Below are 21,396 nucleotides of genomic sequence, written 5' to 3'. Positions count from 1 at the left end.
ATCTTGCTATTGGATTCTCTTCGGGAGGCACTACTTTACACAGACTCACCTTAAAAGGAATTTGTTTCAGTGACTAATAAGCCCTCAGTATTTATCTACCTATGACCACAGCTCAATGAAAGTTATGCATGCGGAAAAAGCAAGATAATTCAGGCATTTTCAAAACCACATCTTCATATATCTTAAAAAAATTCAATGAAGATTACAGTACAGGTCTGTCCATATTTCACTTTTCAAAGAAGAAAGAAGTTATCCTTTTTAAAAGTATTACTGTTCATGTGGCATACAAGTTGCTTTATAATTCAAAAAGCAAAAATAAAAATCTTCTATGTGCATCTCTGTACAAGTCCAGTCCACCTGTTACTCATGCAGTGACTGCTCAAAACTTAGCTAACATTAATAATAAATTTATTGTATTCATAGATTTAGTCAAATACTGCTTGTTATGTAAGTCACCATAAAGTTTTTGTTGAACATATACAAATGGTCTTCCTCAAATCACCTGAGTTTCATGCAAACAGGGCTACTCACACAATTTACAGGGCTTGTAACCAAGCAGCAGTCATGTATCACATTAGTGGCAGACGGAGAAGGGCTGATATCCAGGCATGTGATTTCATTAGGAGTTTGGCCATTGACATCAACAAACCTAATATTGTATCACACATCTCCCGGCTACATATTCAATCTACTAGACCAGGGGCATCATGTCTCACTGGTAGACCATTAGTCAGTCTACCCACCTCCATGAGACTTACGTGTAAAGCTTGATGAAACAATTGCTTGAACAGTCATTCTTGAGTTGAATTGGAAAATTGCAGAAGTACCTTGAAAACTTCATACACCTCTGACACCTCCAAATAGTTTATGAATGTTAATGAACATTAATGAATGCAACAGTGCATGCCATGACAGAGGGCACATTGTCTCCTCTACATATTCAATACTCTGATCCAAGTAGTGTATACATTTTGTCAATTGTGTGAGGTGTTACTTGCAAAACCCAACTAAACAGTTGAATGTGGAAGGAGGGTCCCCAAGCAGATTTCTCAAGGCATTTAGCATCATTAACAGGAAACAAAGCAGGAGAAGCAGCCAGAGCCTGAATGGGTTCTCTGTGAATACTAAGGAAACCCCAACAATATGTTAACACAATGCAATTTTGATAAGATCATAACAGTGAAGCTCACGTGTTCCTATTGCATCTTGTAAAAGGCTCCAATTGTTATTAGGATAATTGATAACAGTCAAAATGGATTTGGGTAATATATTAGGTAAAGTCATGTATTCTGCTCCATACAGAAACTACCAGACTGACTGTAAGCTCTCAGCAGTTACTCAGAACAAATAGGATGTACAAACCCTAAATTGTGCCAATTCACTCATTTGAGTCTCCAAAATGGAGACTGCCACCACTGGCAAATGACTTTTAATCAAAGCAAACCAACCTCTGCGGACCAAGCGCCATTCCTACTGACACCAATACAGATATACAGTCACATTTAATTTATCAGAACTATTATTTAAGTCATCATAAGTAGCACCAAAGCCTGACCCTGCAGTTTCACAGCTCAAAAGTTGTCAGGATTGACAGAGTAGAATAAAACAAACTGAAAATATAGAGTTTATTTTAAAGAAGTGAAAAGAAAAAGCAGAATAAAGACATACATTATTCATTATTAGTCTCCTAAAACTGCTACGGAAATAGCACTCATAAAAATATATAACTCAGCTGCCAAAAACCCCTGAAACTCTAGAATACCTACAATGATAACAGGGAATACAATTTAAACTGCAATATCACATGTGAATAGATTGCAGCAAGCTGTTTCCAACAAAATTCTAGTATCCGTGCTATAAAACACACAAATAACATCTTATGTATGTGGAGATTTCACTAGAGTGGGGTTTGATCCTCTGTTCTCTGCAGCTATCTCTGGAAGTTCCTCAGTTGCCTAGTATTTCCATACTAACCTTCAAGCCCTCTCTGTCGAATTGGGTGAACACGTACAAAACTGATAACCTAAGGCAGCTAGCCATACCTCCCCACTAAAACTCCACTCCATTTCAAGTTTCAGCCAACAGCCATCCAAAATCTAGCTCCATCTCCGGAAGCCTTCAGAGCTATGAATTACCAGGACAGAGCATAGCATTGTTCACAGTGCTCAGGTCCAGCCAGGGCATCAGCATCTCTGAGCAAGACCGCTCATGGGGGGTCTATCTATTGGCAAATGTGATGAAGATTTAAATCCACACCTCCTATATTATTGTCCCAATCACAAGCTCCTGTGTTCTCCTGGATGAGAAGCATTCTGCAACCCTTCTCTTGAAGCTGAAATGCCATGAAGAGAAGAAGCTACAAAATTTTTGAGTACTAATTAGGGCCAGTTTTCAACAATTAGGATGGAAAAGACTTCTATCATCGAGTCCAACCATTAATACTGTATTGCCATGTCCACCACTAAACTATGTCCCTAAGGACCACATATATATGTTTTTTTTAAGTATCTCTGGAGATAATACATAGATTTTAAAATATTCTAGGAGCCTGTCCTGGAAGGGAATGGATGATAGAACCTAAAACCCTGGTGACACAGGCTGTAGCTTGGGTGTAATGGATTCCCTGCAATGTCATGCCACAAAAGAAAAAGGATGAAACCCAGAGATGCCTGCGTTTCAGAGATAAATCCACATTCCCCTCCCACCAGCACAGGGTGGCTGGTGGCTGCCCTTGTGCAGAAGCAAGATTTCCTTCCTGAAATGAAATTGCTGCGACATCAAAACAACCAAGAAGCAGCCTCCTTGTCTCACTGTATTGCAAAGAAGGAAATCATATCCCACGAACAGCCTAGAGAAACAGCAAGGCTAATTAGCATCTTCTGTGCAACCAGAACCATTCTGAACAGAGAGCAACACACAAGTGCAAACCAAACAGTGTTGTCAGCATTATCAGCCTCCTCTCCACAATTACATGCATCTCAACATACGTCTTTTTCATTCAGACTGTCATCTTCCCAGGCCTCCATGTTTCCCATTTTCCCCCAAGACTAAAAATAGCTGGATTCTCTTGGACCTGAAAAGATTTCTTCCTCTTTTAGCAGCACTGTCACTACTGCATCTTTAAATCATCCAACTACATATCCCACTGTGACTATTTAAGCAATTCAGTTTGTGAAACCACAATCTTCAAATGTCAGGGTCTTGTCCCTCTACTTTTATTTTGGTTTTCCTTTGCAGTCTGATGAATACCTCACGTAGGGACTTGAAAATGCTATTGTAAACTATGCTCCATTTATATTTTAAATGGGAACTAGCACAAAAAAAATTCAAAACAGCAAAGAAAAAAAGAAAATATTTTTCTTCCCTAAGTATTGTGTGCTACAGAATTAGAAGACGATTCCTGGTGAGGATATTTTGCAGCTATTTAGTGGAGGAAGCCCACCTTTTTGTTGAAAATCTAGCATCATACCTACAATGTAACACTGAACTGTAATTTGAAGTGAGGCTTAGAGTTGGGATTAAGGAAGAGGAAATAACAATACTTGCACTTAAAAGCATATGATGACTTTCATTCAAACACCTGAAAATAATCTCCAAATATTAATTATCACAGTATCAGTCTCCCCCAAACTCTTCCAGAAGAGGATCAACACTACATTCCTTTGGCATCCACACTGCCTGACCGGATCTCTACAGAATGCAGAACAAAGCTAAAAGCATTACCTGCCTTTAATTATTATGGTAACTCTTAATTGACAGGAGTAAACTCACCCACACAGGGACTGAAGCCATTTATAAGATGGCCTTTTCTTATAGAGAAAAAATTTGATATCTTCCTGTAGGGCTATTGCACCATGGGGGCTTGCAGTATAAAGCAGAATTATATTAAAATAAATTGTGTTAAAGGAGAGGCACAATCTGTGAGAAATTTTAAGAAAACCTAGGATTCTTGATTCTGAATCTTCTCTTCTGGATCACACATTAAAACATGGGTTTTCATTCCTTCTGCAGCACTACCTTTCAAGAGGACAGGGAATGGAAATAGATGAGGTGACTCATCTATCTCTAGATGAGGTGGCTTGGAATGGCCCTGTCCCACAGCTATGACTCAGACTGGCTAATGCTCAAAAGGGGAGCAACCATATACCAAATATTCAAGGAACCAGACACCTTGTTTTTGTGACTGTGTCTGTCATTTAATCAATACATATTGGACTTCTATGTAATCAAGGTACAAAGATGAAAAAATATCATTATGCATCAAATATCCTTCAGTCATGTATGTGGGATTGGTTCAAAACCCTTCCAGTCCAGAATCTCTTCATTCTATCCTGTATATGGAATCACACAATCACAGAATCATTTCAGCTGGAAAAGAATTCTGAGATCATCAAGTACAACCATTAACCCAGCGCTGCCAACCCCACCACTAGACCATGTCCCTAAGGTCCATATCTACATGTCTGTCAAATATCTGGAGGGATGACATATAGACTTTTTAAATATCTTACTCCTACTCATCACTGCCCACCACCTAGACATATACCAGAGATACTGAAATTGTCACACCTGAATTTATAGAAACAGGTAAAAAAACACCTATTGGTTTAAAATATAGGATTGAAAAGTGAAATGTTTCCCTTCCTGCCTCATCCAATGTACGCTCAAGCAAGCTTTACTGGAGGAGCATGGCCTTGAGCTGAAGGCACAGGGCAGGCTGCCAGGAAATCCGAGTTCTATTCCTGGCTCTCCTACAGATTTCCTTGGGCAAGGCAATTAACCTTGTGGAGTACACTTTCAATGGAGGTGAGGCCCAGCTTCTCTTTCTGCATTCATAACATTTCCAATGGAGAAAATGGAAATGCAGGAGGAAGAATGAATGCCTGTACTTTTCTTTACCTGATTTTCTGTCAGGTATTTGGATTTGCTGGTAGCTGTGCTAGTAAAAAACCCTAAGAATCCAAACACTGCAGGCACGAAAATGCCTCCTGATCTTGCCGCAAACAACCTCAGTGCTCGGCTTCCTGGTACGTACAACGGGCAGCGGGGCTTCTGAAGCCAAAGTACACCGCCAAACGGAAAACTGATTCTTAAAGTTATTGAACACCTGTTATCTGAGATCATAAAAAGGAAATTGCTAAGAACTTCAGTTTGCCTTTCCCTAGAGATGCTCTAATTTTACCTGGCGCATTTTTTTACCTGATAAAAGTTCCTCTTTGGACCTCAAACAGAATAAAAGATTTTCCCTTTAGTAGTCTGAAATGTCAGATGAAGTCAAAATTCTTTTTTAGCTGAGATGGTACCTTTTAATATACCTTAAAAGAAGTGGAAGTGAATTAGAGAATGAGTGAAATATCAGTTTGCTAATATAAATGCATTTTAGAAAACAAGTATCATGGCTAAATTTTCTGTTGTGGTCTTTTTCAAATAAATGTTGCCACATCCATTTACACCAACAAAGAACAGGACTCTGAAATTCCTAGGAAAGACACTATTTGCTCAGACAAATGTCTAAAGAAATTAAGGCACATACCTCTCTGCACACTGGGGAGACACAATGTATTTTTAGTGATTTTTTAAATGCATTTGGTACAAGCATTTAAGATGATTTTATTCCTTTCTTGAAATGTTGAATTGAAAAGTAAAAAAGGCAAACAACTAAAAATTGGCAAAAGAAAAAAAAAAAGAGCATCTGTTAGTCAGAAGAGAGAAGTTTAACAATCACTGCTTTCTTTCAAAATGTTCATGTTTTGAGAGATGATTTCTTTTACAAGTCATCTGAACTGGAAAGTAAGTGTATAGGTATAAACATTTTAAGGCTTTTCATTCATGTCCTCAATCCACTTCCTAAGTTTAGGAATTTTAAAGGAGAGGTCAATAGTCCTTTTTTCATAATTATAAAAGCCCCTTCAGGCTCTTTAGACCACTGAAACAATGAACACTCTCAGGTGATGTTCTTGCCCACACAGATGTAGAACATGTTCAAGAAAGAAGGAATTTTATATTACCAAGTTATAAAATTATGTTACTGTTCCAAGAACAAGGCACAGAATTTTTATCTGCGCTATCTTTGGTCATTACATAAATACTAACCTTCTCATTCATCATCCAATACACAAAATATAAATTTCTTCTCAGCCGTGTCTTGCTCCAGATGGACCCAGCAGTCCTTATTTTAAACAAACACATATTCTCTTAACAGTAGAATCTCTAGCCTAGGTTAGGGATTCACTGCTAAGCACCACATCAGAGAGGGTAAAGTCTCACACTAACCTTTTGCTATCTAACAGCCAATTATGTGTCCTATTTTATTGTCTAGGTTGTCTTCCATCGTGACAAAAGATTAGTATCTCCAACTGAGAATTCACCACTGCTATAACAAAGCCTTCTTTTGAGCAGGATGGACTATGATCTCAGAACATTCTCCTTTCTCTCTATCACCCAGTGAATAAGATTGCAGGAATTTAAGCATCTCTTAGACAATGACTTCATATGAGACAAAAAAGTCTGCCTGCATAAGAAGTAAGAAATACTAGTCGAATGACTTCACATCACTGAGTACGTCATTATCAGGCAGAAACTTGACTTAGGTGTGGAAAGGCTCAGTGTTCACATATTCACAGGATACTTTGAGTTGGAAGAGACAGGGATCCACAGGGATCATCAGGTCCAAGTCTTAAGTGAACGTCTGTCTGGGCACTGAAGGCACAACGCTGGTGTTACTAACATCATGCTCTGACCAAATGAGCTAACAGAGGCAAGAAATAGCCTCAAAACATTGACAGGTCCTCTGAGGCAATGGGATTTTCTTGGTATATATTTCTTCAAAATTGAGAACCTCATTTTCAAAATCTTAATGAGCACTAGGAGTCCTTGCCTGACACAGGAACTGCTGGCATAGAAACATCTCACCAATTCCATGTTCAAGGTTTTGTATCTCAGCTATGTCAGAATTGAACTGGAAATAATCTGAAGAAAAAGTTACTATAAAAAAGCATTTTTGCAATATTTTTAAATGTGGTTTGGCTCTGCTTAAACTGGCATTCTGTATAAAATGAAACTCTGCCCTCATTTAAAAAGTGCTATAATCATCAATCATATAATCATCAAATGGTTTGGGTTGGAAGGGACCTGGAAGACCACCTAGTTCCAACACCCTGCCATGGGCTAAGACACCTTCCACTAGACCAGGTTGCTCAAAACCCCATCCAGCCTGGCCTTGAGCACTTCCAGGGGTGGGACATTCACAATTTCTCTGAACAACTGTTCCAGTGTCTCACCCCCCTCACAGCAAGCAATTTCCTCTTAATATCTAACCTGAACTATTCTCTTCCAGTTTAAAGCCATCTCCCCTTGCCCCATCACTACAGGTGCTTGTAAAAAGTCTGTCTCCATTTTTTTTGTAGCTCTCTCTGGTTACTGGGAGGCTGCCCTATGGTCTGTCTGAAGCCTTCTCCAGCCTGAACAGCCCCTACCATCTCAGGTTGTCTAGACGATCACGACTACGACCAGATTGAAAATCTGCTTAAGGAAATTAATTTCTTATTATCTATCTCCAATCAAACTGAAATGTGCTCTCTATACTGTCTAGAATAAATCAAAATTGTTGGAAGTTTTCTGAACAAGTCACAGTTCTTACTAAGGCTTCAGTGATGAGAGGCACAAGCAGATGCTTCACGTGCGTCCTGCATGTCCCTGGTCAGAAGGTCACCAGCTATCTTCTGCTGTGACAACCATGCAAATTCTAGAATTGCATCTATCCATCTTTTAAAACAGCTATATGGCATGGAATCAGCCATCTCTTCTCCTCACAAAGTCCTGCTCAAGGCTGTAAAAAGCTCTGGACTGCTCCCCTGGAACAACTCTGCCATGCTATGCAGAGAGTCTGTCGTTCAAGTCAAATAATTTGGAAATGCAAAAAGATTCTACCTAAAGACTCAAAAAACCCAATGGAAATAAAAAAAAAATAATACCCTTTTCAGCATCAACTTCAAAAATGGATTTCAGATTCCTTAATTAAATTGATGCCTGAGACCCCTAGAAGACTATGACATTTCCAGGGCTTTCCAATGCAGTTCTTTGGAACAAACAGCAAAACAATTGATTACTTAGTCCTCTGCTCTACTCATAAATCTCCAGTCCCTTCTTTTCAGTCAAATTATAGGCATACACAAATGAAATAAGTAAAATAAAAAACCTTTGATAGCTTTACAAAGGGCTATGTGAAGCCATGAGCAAAACAGTCCCTGAGTCCATGAGCAGCATCAGGCCTCAATGGCAAACACGTGGCCCTGATGAAGTTAATGACAAACCTTTCACTAACTCCTCTGAATGTGAATTTGACTTTATACCTGTGCTACATAAAATAATTCTGCTAATAAAAACCAGGTAGCTTCATAAGCTTTTTTTAAGCATCAAAGGCTATGTCCACAATGTGGACCACAGGATGGTGCTGAGGACCTAAGGTCCAAAACACACACCTTCAAGAGGTTTTTATTTCACTCTAGCCTAGTCCTGTGGCTTTAATGTCTAACAGACTGCACTTCTACAGTACATCTTCCAATTTGGTTTCATTTGCAAGGAGTCCAACCAATGATCTCTGGGACTGCTCCACCTCGCATACAGTAAGTGGGGAAAAGGGAGATGCATTCCCAAAGCATACTCCTGATGTGACCTAACACACTAATGCAGATGCATCCAAGGAGCTCAGAATATGCCTGTGCAATAAAACCTCTAAAATTAAGGAGTACTGAGGCCCCCATGAAGAGAGTTAATAGGTAATAGACTCACAGCCTTCAATGTGTTCACACGGGTGCAGCAACCTACAGTGAAGGTGTTTTACAGCAGGAAGCACTGTGTGTCTGATTTCAACTATGTTCATTTCCCACCTGCTGGACCTTGTTATCTTCAGGACTTTCATTCAATTAGCCCTCCACATTTAGAAAGCTTTTCCATGTAGATGAATATTTTATTTTCGGAAGATTTTGCTTAATCTTTACCGTCTATCCTATTGACAAGGGTCTTCTTTCCCTTGACAGCTTTGCAAAGTACACATTATTGCATTAAAAAGATCATCTGATGTCTCATATGCTTGTGATAAACCGGGCTTGTTGCCCTCTTCACTTGGACTCTCCCTCCCCCTCTCAGTTTTGTACTAGTCAAAAAGGATTTACTTTTCTTCTAAAAAATAATATTTAAATAAATACACTGTGAGTCACAAACATTAAATACTTAATTTGAACCAGCAGAAAGACCAGCTACCGGAATTCTACAGTGGTCTGTTAGCTCGTATGTCTCTGCATGTGCATATTGAAGGAAACAGCAGAAATAATACTTTACAATTTGATGAACAACATATGACACAGAACATCTAGACTCCCAAAAAAGGGTTATAAACTTATGAAAATGTAAAATTCTGCCCTCTCCAAGAGAAAAATCCTACACGCTCCTTACTTGCACAGATAGGAAACCATCATCATTAAGGCCTGACATATAAATAAATAGGATTAAGGAAGAATATAGTCATTAAGGATTAAACTGAAATATGGGTGATAAAAAGAGACATTTTCTGATGACATGTTGGAGGTCTAAACTAAAAGGATGATGCTGTACCATCTGCTTTCAGGCAGACTCCTCCCCTCATTTCAACTACAAGCTAAAAGGAGCCTGTGAACTCAATTTAAACTGGAAAGAGAGAAAAAAGAGAAGGGGGAAAATTTCTTCAGACCATGAGAATCAAACGTGCCACTATTTCAGTGCAAGCTGCAGATTTGGAGAATTATCTCTAAAAATTACAAGAAGCAATCACATCATCAGAATAACAAAGTAAAAAGACTACGCTCTCAACGGGTGCAACAGCAAAGTAACACCAAGTTGCAAAATATGCATTAAATTTTTAAAAAGTGAGCAAAACTGTTGAAAGTATTGGTCTCATAACAAAGTAATGAATACAACCCATTCCAGTAATTCCCATTTCTGAAAATCGGATTCTTGACTTGATAAATAACCTATGCCATACTGAATGCTCCACTGATTCTGCCTATTCTTCCCCATAAAAATACAAACTTAAAAGGGAAACATTCTAGACTACAAGCTGCCAGAAGGGCTGTATTAGCCCTTTTCACTCACCTTAGTTTCTGACAATGAGTACTTGGAATAGAAAACCTTTTTAACATATCAGGTTGCTGCCTTTTCCCTTTTCCCCAAAATTCTTCAACCATCCCTATTCACCTGTCACACATCCCAAACTCAGAGGAGATGGCTTGACTGTTATCAATTAACTACTCTCATAAACCAAGTATTTTTGCTGTTTCCCAGAGACTGCACCCAAAGTGAGGATCAAACAAGCAACAGTCAGCGTCCAGATACACAAGGTTCAAGGCAGACAGGAGGAAGCAGGCAGAAACTGACCCACATTTTACTGCTTTTGGCATTTGCCTTCCCCAAGCTGCTTATGAGGAAGATCACCAGCGGAGATACATTTCAAAAAGCCACTTTTTTAATGGCAGTAAGCTTCCTCATGTACCTGAAAAGTGCCTGACTTAAAAACTACAGGTATAAACCACTCATCTAGTATGCAGTGGTCTGTTTTCTCCAAAAAATATCCTGTGGAACATTCACTGGAAAATGCAATAGAACTAGTTCTTAAAGTGACAGGAAAGCCAGCTTTCCTGTGTTTAGTGGCTAATACTCTGGAGAACCTTAGTTGTAGTTTTCAGTACCTTCTTGTGCTGTCTGAGCTTCTGCAAGCATATACCTCTATAACTCTTCTAACAGCTATGCAAAAGAGCTGAACAAAATGGAGAGGGAAAGGACAGGACTGACAAAGAGGAAAGAGATTACGGAATGAAAAAAGGGCTTGAAATTGAGATGGTAGGGGTGGATTTGAAACAGAAGTTTAAAGAAAAATGTTGAGCAGGGAAAGGGAACTGGAAAAGGGAAATGAGAAATGTTCACTTATGATGAAGCACACAGCCACACCTTTTTGTTATCTAATATTCAATCCCATTTTCCCAGTGACACCCCATATGAAAGCCCATACACAAGAGAAAAACACACAGAGGAGAGGTGCACCAGGCTCATTAGCTGTAAACATCAGTGAGAATACAAAATTTCAAGTACCTAAGAATGAAATACTTCCATTGGCAAAGAAAAAAACCACACTTCTGATAGACATTTCAGAAGACTAAATGGGGTCAGCAAAAGCGGAAACTTTTAATGAAATATATTACCAGTCACTAATATATGAGGCATGAAAATGACTGTGAGTGGAAAAAGTAAGTTCTAAGTGCAAGTATCCTGCTGTTCATCTGTGCTCTTTCTCACTGGATTTAAGGAAAATATGCATGTTTCCAGGCAATGTAGAACAAAAGCATTTTGGTTTTTAAACTTTATCTCAGTGCACCCTACATCTGAGTCTTATCACCCTCTGATGTCCATAGTGCCCCTTTATAACCTTTGTTACTCAATTACTGAACAAGTTATCTCATTGTTACTCTCTTTTGAAGGAAGAGTTGAGCCTCTTTTCATGCTGATAAGATAGGCATAAATATTCACTCGAAGCAAACATTCAATTGTAAAGTGTCTTGAGCAAACTACCAGAGTCTAAAGGTAGGAAGCGGTGATCAACTTCTTTGCTCTCTTAACCCTTTAGTCAATCCACCAGAACAAAGCAACACAGAAGACAGATGCTTTTCTTACAAATGAAATTACTGTTCTGTAAAGGAATGGACTTTATAACATGCTTTATAACACAGCAAATAAATCTGGAAGTGAAATACCTACCCATTTTCTGGGCCGGCCTCTAGGTCGCTTTTCACCAGTGGCTTCTGCTTTCTGTAAAAGAAACACAACATATTTTATACCTCAGCATTACTTAACAGCCTCAGTAACTAGGAGCTCCTTTCCTATAACATTAGCTACAATCATACCTCTGGGGTGGCACCAGGCCCCCCAGCTCAGCTGTGTGCTTTCTGGCAGAATGTGTGACCAGGCTGCTTTTTCTGACATTTCCTAGCATTGCTTCCCCTGCAGCCAAGGGCGTCCCCAGCCCTGACCAGGGGCACGGAGGAGTGTGCCCACACAGCCCCAGCTGCTCAGGGCCCTCTGCAGAGCCAGGGCTCCTGGCCAGCCATCCCACTGATGGCGGGGACACAGGGCAATTGGGAAACCCGAGAACCGCCAAGAACATCAAATCTAGTCCTTCACATGCCGTCAAAAAGTACTTGAAGATGCTAAATTAAAAATACAGCCTGTTTCAAGTGGGATCAAAGCAGTTTACAGCAGCTACAATTCCTTTTTCAGTCTCATTATGTTCACGCGTGAAATTAATTAGGACAGAATATCACCATGAACATGTCTGCGTTCTTATTGGGAAACAATTTCTCTACTTTTCACATGAAGTTTTCCAGCTAAAAGCATATCTTTAGGCTGTAAGTAAACCTTTTATGGCCCAAAACACACCTTCCTTTTCCAGGTTTAAGGAAACAATGTGAAAGAGGGCCTAAAAGTGATAGCTATATTTATGTAAGCCCAGCAGTTGATGTGAAGCTCAGCTTAAAGAAAATACGGGTCCTTTTATAGGCTCTTCCACTAATTCCACTGGGTGACATTGTGCATACTACTACTAATAAAGAGTACTCACGTAGTACACTAAAAAACTTACAGAGTTTAAAATGAAAATTCCAGGTTATTCTCCCTAGCTAGGCCATGCTCATCCATACAATTCATCAGGTAAATAATCCTGTTCTACTCAGGATTTTGCCACCATGTGTAGTCAGGGCAGGACTTGCCAGATACAAGGTCCCCAAAAAAAGAAAACTTTTAATACACATGAACTGTATTCCTTTGTTTTTTTCCCCCAGTTAATTGTATGTGTATTTGATTTGCCCTTAGAAATCAACTGTGCCATTAAATAAATCACTTGCTGGTCAATCACTGTAACATATACTGTAACCCAATGCTGTGTAAATCGGATCTCTCTAAAAGAGAACTTGAGCTGAGGAACTAGTCGAGGAATCTTTACAAAAAAACCTGCCCTGTGAGTTAAATGCAATTATTTTGAAATAAATACCTCACAATAAGAAAGCTGTGAAAAATAAAATTCACACTCCTGAAGGGCAAAATTATCACTCAGACTTGTTAAAAGAGTAAACTCGAGCTTTAATAGTTTATACCAGTGTTACATGTAAGGTGAAACCCTCTTAAGAGAATACTTGTTAAAATGCATTTACTATATCCTGTAGCTGTCTATTTCAGAGTTTTGTTTCCTTTAAGCATTCAATTTCTTTAAAACTTGTAACCTGAAGGATGCAAAAAAAAACAGATATGGTTTAGTGTTGATAAGCTGTAGCTCCCTGCTTCTATGTTTACTTCATGAAACACTGGGCATAAATCTTAAAAAGAAATACCAGTTATAATTGGTCTTAACAAATCAACACTTGACATGTTATCAGAGCACTAAGGCTATTTATTTTCTTGTGTGTATTACTGCATCTGAAGGAAAGATCCTTTTCCAAAACTCTACTAAAAATAATTAACTTTTTGAATACAAAACTACTTTGGTCAAATAATTAAAGTCCATACAAATCGGACACAAATTTTAACTACATATCAAGAACATGAGAGATTTCTTTGACTTAGTGATCTTTGCTTCCTGCCATAAACTGTCACACAGGGTGGCCGCTTCCCATGTGGCTCAGCAGTGCTGAGCTCTACCACCACCCAAGGTCCATGTCAGAAGTGGCCAGTGTTCCTGCTGGCTAGTTTGGCTAATGGTTTGTCAAGTGCTTGGGGACCTTGCAGATTGAAAGGCACTATATTCCTGCAGTATATGACTTCCACCTCATGTTAGAAGAAAAACATTTCCATAGCTCTTATCAAAACCAAATCTTTCCCAGAGGTGAGCTGAGCAAACAGCCAGGCATGCCAAAGGTGATGTTTTGGTACAGAGAGATTCTGTAAGTAAATAGCAAGGTTTTCACAGATTAAACTGCAGAAAATGAATGACAAGAACCTGAAAACTGGAAGTTTTAATCTCCTTTTCAAGAGAAGAGAAAGACAAAACACTTTGAGAACAAAAGAAAGGAGCAGTACCAGCACAGTGGTAACAATAAATGCATGAAGTTCAGGAAAATATTCCGCTTCCTTCCCTCTTTCTTCAGCCTGCATTTTGCTAAAATACTGTATTTTCTCCAACAGCATAAGACTTTCTTTTAATTGAAGCCTTGAAGAAGTGTTGTACTGTGTATAAGATAGGTAAGCCACTGGTTCTGCACAAAAGCACTAATACATTGCCTTTCCTCTTCAACAGGCTTCTGCACCATCAGAAACACTCCAGTCTGCTGGCTCTTGGCTTTAACTGAAGTGTTGCCCCTGAAGCTAGGGGCAAATCCTGACAGAGCTCCAGGTCACCCAGAGGTGGTGTTCGGTCAGGGGGTTTTTAACATTTGGTGCTACTATGCTATGAGGCATGACCTTGCTTTTTACAGCTGAAACATGAAATCATCAAAGTTTGAACAAGGGTCAGGTATGCTATCAAACACAAAGTGTATTTCATTAAAAATATGAAATTTCTTATAAACAATAATATGAACACACCATTTTTGCAATGTCACGTTTGAGGAACAGAACTAAACTTATATTTAAAAGCATGATCCAGACGGGAAATGGTTTTTATTTATCACAAGTGAGAAAGATCATAATTCAGTTACCGCTATCTGTAACAGTCCCAAGGAAGATTTGCAATCCACTCAAACCCTGTACCACAGGGCCATCCAACCCTGCTTCCAAACAGCTTCTCTCAGCAACTCCAGGACTTGACTGCCCATGATCTCTGCCTCCTTACTGCAAAAATGCACTGTACCCAGACAGAAACCAAGGCTGCACTACTGAAAGCAGCTAACAAGACAAGAAAAATATAAATAATTGAATGGCTATAAAGTGCTCCTTGGGCATCTATGTATTGACAAGGAAGACCTCAAATGCAACAGAATCCAGATCTGAAGAATTCTATCTACTTTGCAAAATGATCTGCTGGATATCTCAGATAAAATGTGTCAGAGCTGTAAGTCAGGTAAAATAAGTGATAGTTTTCAGGAGGAAGATCACTGTTGTCAAACAGAGTCAAAAGACCTAGTCCAGGAATGCGTCCCTCTCAAAAAAACCACACAGTTATTTAGTCAAAATATACTCCTAAAAAAAACCTTAGGCATTGACTAAGTACAAAAACATCACACTTTCCATGTCCTGTTTTATCCATTTTAATGCTAAACAAAAATCAGTCTTCTGCTGTTCCTATCTTGGTCAAAACATTTGCTTTTGAGGTCTCTTATTTTTTCAGTGCAATAACCATGATACAATCACCTGATAAATTTGATCTTGTTTTCCTTTAAGCTTGTAATGGCTGATGTAGATGAAAATGAATGAAGCATGGAGAAGCCAACTAGATTTTCATGACCCAATTCAGGGCAGAGTCCTGATCACATGCACTTTTCTGGTTTGGTTTTTTTTTTTTTTGGTGTTTTTTTTTCTTTTACCTTTGGACTGCTTAACCCAGGGGCACGCCTTTCTACATACCAAACCTGGCCATGTAAAGTAGGGACAATAGCAAGTGTAGTCACACATACGATCAACAGCTCTAGTTTTCAGAGGATGATGCACCAAGCTCTGCAGGCATTTTTAGTCAATCTCACTACACCAATAACTACAATAAAACTCAACATATTTTAGCTGAAGGTAAATTTTACTAAAGAATTTTTACCATTGTATATTCCTGGGACATCCCTTGACAATTCCTTTAATGACAATCTAGTAGCTACTATTCTTTTTTTAATGTAACAAATGTGTTTCCTGCTCCCAAACAGGAAAGTGTTTACGCCTACACAGTATTTTTGTCAAGTCAAACTATAGGAACTAAAAAAAAAAAAAAAAAAGCCCTAGAAAGGGAAATGTGATGGGCTGGAAACACAGCTCACCAAACAAATAAAATAATAAAATATAAAATTCAATCACAAACACCCAGGAAATGAAAAGGGAAGATTCCCCACTATGATCTTCTGAAAAAATAGTTGTGCTTTAGGGAGAAAAAAACCCAAAACCAAATTCACATTTTGCTATTTTTTGAAAAATATTTTAAATTAATGACAGAATAACCTGTTTAAAGATCCAGACTGCATAATAACAACCTAATTGTGGGGACTCAAGTGCAAGGTGACCAGCAGTTTTTTGGCTCTACCTCTTCTTATCTATCTCGTAACACATTGTGCTCCTCCTGTTTGTAAAAATTAAACAATTGAGAAATGGTCTGGTCTTCTACAAAACGCAGTTTATTTCTTGTGCCTAGTTTATAAAAACTTAAGCATGTGTGATATGCAAGGCTTTAAGGAAAAAAGAAAGCATATTACCAAAATTAGAGTAATTGCCACATTATTAGCTGTTCAGTTAGTTTTGCAACATTTTGTATGCATTGTCAAGTTTCACATTGCTAATTTCCTAACAAGCACAGTTTGTTTTCAGATGCCCCAAGGCCAGTTTACTAAGACCAAACACAAGCTCTTAAAGCTAAAAAAAAAAAAAAAACCCAAACAAAAATTTTTTAAAAATCCCGTGAACCAAGAAATTTTAAATATACAACACAATCACAATTCCAAGGAAAATTGTCCATCAGCTGATTTAAGGGTATTTCCTTTTTGAAGTATAACAAAAGAAAGTCCCAGTTCTGGAGTATTTTTAACTCACTGCCAGTTTGTGCAATACATTTTTAATTGTGATGTGTAATGCTTTGCAAGAGAACACCCAATCAATTAATCATGAGTGCCTTCTCATGGCTGCTCGGTGGGTTCTCCTGGCCGACGTTTATCTAACATGTTGTGAACACTCTGAAGCATTTCAATGAGCTCCCTTTGAAACACACAGGGCACTGCAGTATTCTTTAGAAATTCCAGCCAATTCCAGCTGGGTGTATAGTGCCCAGGTTCACATGTAGAGGGGCTTAAGCTAAGATACCCAGTGCTCTTTCTGGGAGCTGAGACAGGCTGGAAAAAGTCTTAATGAATGCATGTATGCATATGTATGGGTAAATATGTGTACCACAAAACTGAACATATAGTTCACTCCTTTTAGAGGTGATACCCTCACCACCAAATGAAGCTTTCTTACAGTGCCAAAACACTCCCATCCATATTACAGTTAGAAAAATATTAGAAATAATTTTACATTAAAATATACTTGGAGATACCTGGTGAAAAGCTGAACTATTTTAGAGAGGGCTAATTATCCATTTGGAAAAAGGGCTAAAATATTTATTTGAAATCTGATACCAGTCTCATTCTTCTAGTGAGGCTTTATAAGTGTTTTATGTTTTAGAGGATTTATCAAACACATACTTTATCTATAAACCTAGAAACCAATAAGACTTGTAATTACATACCCCTCAAAGGGTTTTTTCTATTATAAAAAAGACACGTGGTCTTTGGTCAATTTTTTATATTAGCAACACCCAAAAGCTTTAATTAGAGCAGTAACTTGATGCATTCTGAAAATCAAAATGTTACAATGAAATTACTCAGTTTGTAAATTAGACTGGGAAAGCACAACTTTGTATCAGAATTATCTGGAAAACTCTTGATTTCAAAAACCTACACATATATGAATATTTTAAAATTATTTTCCATTTATACTGATTTCCAAATCACTTATATAAATGAAATAATGGCAATATTCTTTTTAGAGGCATCTTTAAAAACATTTCTACAAATCACTTAAAATTTTATCTTACTACAAATGTTTCTCCTAGGAAAGCCAACACTCATAGGAGCAATATTTAAAATACTAAAGCTCACATTTGGATTTGCTAGACTAATAAAAAACTTCTCCTTCTCTTTTGAAAAGTGACATATAAACTATTTTAACATGAATCTGAGGAATGCTTTTACTGTATAAAGAAAAAAAATCAACATTTTAAGCACATTACCTTGCAGAATGTCTTTGAAAGATTTTTAATACTTAACCTGCAAAGCATTTTTTACTAATTCATGGATTTCTTGACAGAACATGCTTCTTTTTTTTCCAACCCATAAAGTAAAAAAAAAACAAAAACCCCCAACCAATTTTGAATTTAAAGACAGTTGAAAAAGTACCTCAAACAAATGTTGAAAAAACTTTAAACAAAACAGACATGAAACCATAGTCACCTTTTAATGATTTAATATTTATCAGTAGTTGCTATAGTAATTTATAACACTGAAAACTATCAAACTTAATATGGTCAGTACCATAGGCATACTGAAAAATGAACCATACTTAGATGAGGACACAAATACCTTCCACACGTTTTGTCATGCACCTCCTTAAAAGATACTGATACACTTTAGCACTACAGTTCATTCCCAGATTTTGTAAGGTTTAGTGATTTAGTACCTGTAAACTAGTGCTAACTGCTGTACAACCAACAACATAAACAAATCTCCCATATTTGTTTTCAAGCCCATACACAACAATTTGCCTTCCCTAAAATATTTCTTACAGAAGGGTATGCATGATTTGCCTTGATAACACAGCTTTCTAATGGGGTGCTTTCCCCAATTCAAATAAAATTTAGTCAAATTTTCATGTTGTATTTGTGATGTAAAGTCCATGCACTAAATGCAGTGACTTCAGGGAGCTTCTCCTGTAGCTGAAGGCAATCAGAACCACCAGAATAAAGTTTGGTCCCATCACCAGGCAGAAACAGTGGTTCACAAGACTAAAGGCACTTCCAGTAAAAGTCTCTTTGAAACTGATTACTAAACAAGATATAACAGGCTTTTACTGTAACTGGAAGTTTACTTTACCATCACATTTTAAAGCTGTAAATTTCAATATATGCACTTATTTCCATCAGCACATAATTGGATTTACTCCTAATTAACTTATGTTTGACAAAGCACTTAGCTTTAATATACAGATTTGGTCTGTAGTAGTAACAACTGTAAGTGGGCAAGAAATTAATCTTGCTCTTACTAAAATCTTAATGAAGAAAATAATACCCTTAACATTGACTTCCTTACTAGATACAGGACATCTCATGGTTTCTCATGAAATACATTGTTATTTCACTAATTTGTAGACTACTAAAAAAGATGTCTTTACAGGTTCTGTACTTAGGGTGTTGATGTTCATTCTAATTTTAAAAATGTGAAATTCATGCTTTATGTAGGTTCCATTATTAAGAGTTCCAATCCCACACGTCACAGCCTAAATTATTGGATTTTTTTGCTACCAGTTGATTTAAAAAAACAGCATTAGTAATTTTTTATCTTTAATAATCTCACCTTCTGAGCTGCTTTGGAGGGACTCTTGTTTTTGCTTCCTTTGGGTCTTCCTCTTGGTCTTTTAGGAGATGGTTCACCAGTTGGTTCCTAAATACAGGAAAACATGCTATTGTGGCAAGAGGCTACAACTAACCCAGATGTTCTAAAGGATAAACTAAACTGAGAAGTTGCTTAAAACATATGAATTAACAGTGTCATTAAATAACATCTTATTAATAATGCAACATTAAAAATTTAGCAACTCCAGGTAAAGGAAAAAATAGATTTTTGCACAATAAATTAGTTTAACTTCTCTTGCAATTGCACAGAAAAACTTGGGAAAGTGTGAATATTCTAACATGTAAGTTATAGCAGGAAACACATTTTTAAAGATGGCTATGATTTCCCTCATATAAGAGCAGTTATTTAAAAAATAACAGTTACCCATTTAATTTCAATTGCATTGCATTATAGTAAGATACAATTATCCCATGCAGTTTCTAGCACAAGCTTTTTGGGGAAAAAAAAAGTTTACTACCAGAATATTGTAAAGTAAGATGAGACTACTTCTCTCTCAAGGGGGCAATTTTTTTTGTTGTTCTGCAGTCGGCATTATATTCACACCTATTCTAAAGAAAACTGATTCATATTAACATGCAAATTTAAACGTTTCTTCAAATAGAACACTTGTAAGCCAAAAAACCTCGACCAAAGAAAAATCTGAAACAAAACCTCAACTCGAAAATGTGTCGACACTGATTATTTTAGCTATTTTCTTAACTAGTTCCTTTGCCTGCCAGTAAATAACCAGTCCTCAAAACTGGGTATGAATTACTAAGAATTCAGATTCCAAATATTTATTCAGTGAATCATAAACACTATAAAACTCTTCTAGTCTTGAATATTATGCATTTCATTCATATTACAGGATGCCGTAGAACTAATTAAGTGCAGTTTGTTAACTTAAACCAGTTTAAAGCCCTTCAGCTTTCATAATTCCCGGGTAGGTTAAAGGGAGGCCGGCGAGGGGACTCCCCAAGTGCTGCAGCTCAGTGGCGAGCCTCGCAGGCACTGCACATCTGGGCTGAGCACGCTGAAGGAGACGCGCTTTTCTTTCACTTCCACACATTCAAATGCTACCGGAGGGAAAAAATAAATTAGGGAAAAAGAAAAAGAAAAAGAAAAAGAAAAAGAAAAAGAAAAAGAAAACAGGGTGAAGCACAAGGGGCACAGAGCCCGCAGTCACCGGAGCGATGGAGTGAGTGTCACCAGGGGCAGCGCGAGGTAACGGGGGGCTCTGCTTTCATGGCTTCCCAAAAACACTACTTTCTGTGAAATTTACAGGACCATACCGGGGCGGGGGAGGGGAAGGAAGCAAAGCAGCCGGGTTTCCCCCGGCTCGGGGCTCTGCTGCTCGGCTCTCTCCATGTTTCGAGCCCCTCGAAGGCTCTCGTGGCAGTGGGGCTGATGCCAAAGGAATGGGAAGTAAACACGTTTAAAGCCCGCGGACGCTCGCTCTAAAGTGAGCTCCACGGGCAGCCCTGCTTCTCAATCGTGACTTCCGAGGGAGGCAGGGAAAAGGCTGCGGGCGGCTCCGCGCTGCCCCCGCCGAGCTGCGGGATTAATTGGTTGCATCCGCAGGCAAAATCCTCCTTCGGCGGCGCCGGCGGAGGGGCTGCAGAGCGCGGGGGCTCCCCCCGGGCCCCTCGCCCGGCGGCAGGGGCTGAGCGCGGCTGGGCAGCTCCAGGCGATGCGACAATGGCACTTCGGGAAAGGAAGGGAAGGGGGGTGGGGGTGGGAATAACACACGGATCTAGCAACCTTAGCGCGAATTCAGATCTTGCAAGTGAAAAGGGGGAGCCCAGCGCGCCCCTGTCGGGGCCCAGGTGGAGGCTGGGGGTGTGGGTGGGAAGGAGCACAGGGCTACGCTCCCCGCGTCCAGACACGGCGGCGGTCCCGTCGCCTCGACCTGCCTTGGGAAAGCGCCGGAGCAAAGGCGAAAGGTGTTGCAAATACAGGGCAAGCCCCCTCCGGCTACCTCCCCCACCTCCATCGGCAACGGGGGCACCTCTCTCCACACGATGAGGGGGGCGAGGGGGGGAGGTGG

General features: G+C 38.8%; 1 protein-coding gene across 2 annotated transcripts in view; it reads right to left on the bottom strand.

Annotated features, from left to right (window-relative positions):
* Positions 1 to 21,396, bottom strand: part of HMGA2 (high mobility group AT-hook 2) — a 142,665-nt gene that overhangs the window by 86,647 nt on the left and 34,622 nt on the right. For both annotated transcript variants that reach the window (XM_039704220.1, XM_039704221.1), the window contains exons 3-4: positions 19,311 to 19,397; positions 11,785 to 11,835 (exon numbers count right to left, since the gene is read on the bottom strand). In XM_039704220.1, the coding sequence (XP_039560154.1) occupies positions 11,785 to 11,835; positions 19,311 to 19,397 (138 nt within the window). The remainder of the gene's footprint in view (positions 1 to 11,784; positions 11,836 to 19,310; positions 19,398 to 21,396) is intronic.

Source organism: Passer montanus, unplaced genomic scaffold (genome assembly GCF_014805655.1).
Source record: "Passer montanus isolate IOZ18808 unplaced genomic scaffold, ASM1480565v1 scaffold17, whole genome shotgun sequence".
Lineage (NCBI taxonomy): Eukaryota > Metazoa > Chordata > Aves > Passeriformes > Passeridae > Passer > Passer montanus.
The sequence above is the reverse complement of the archived record's forward strand: the minus strand, read 5'-3'. Positions and strand labels throughout refer to the sequence as shown.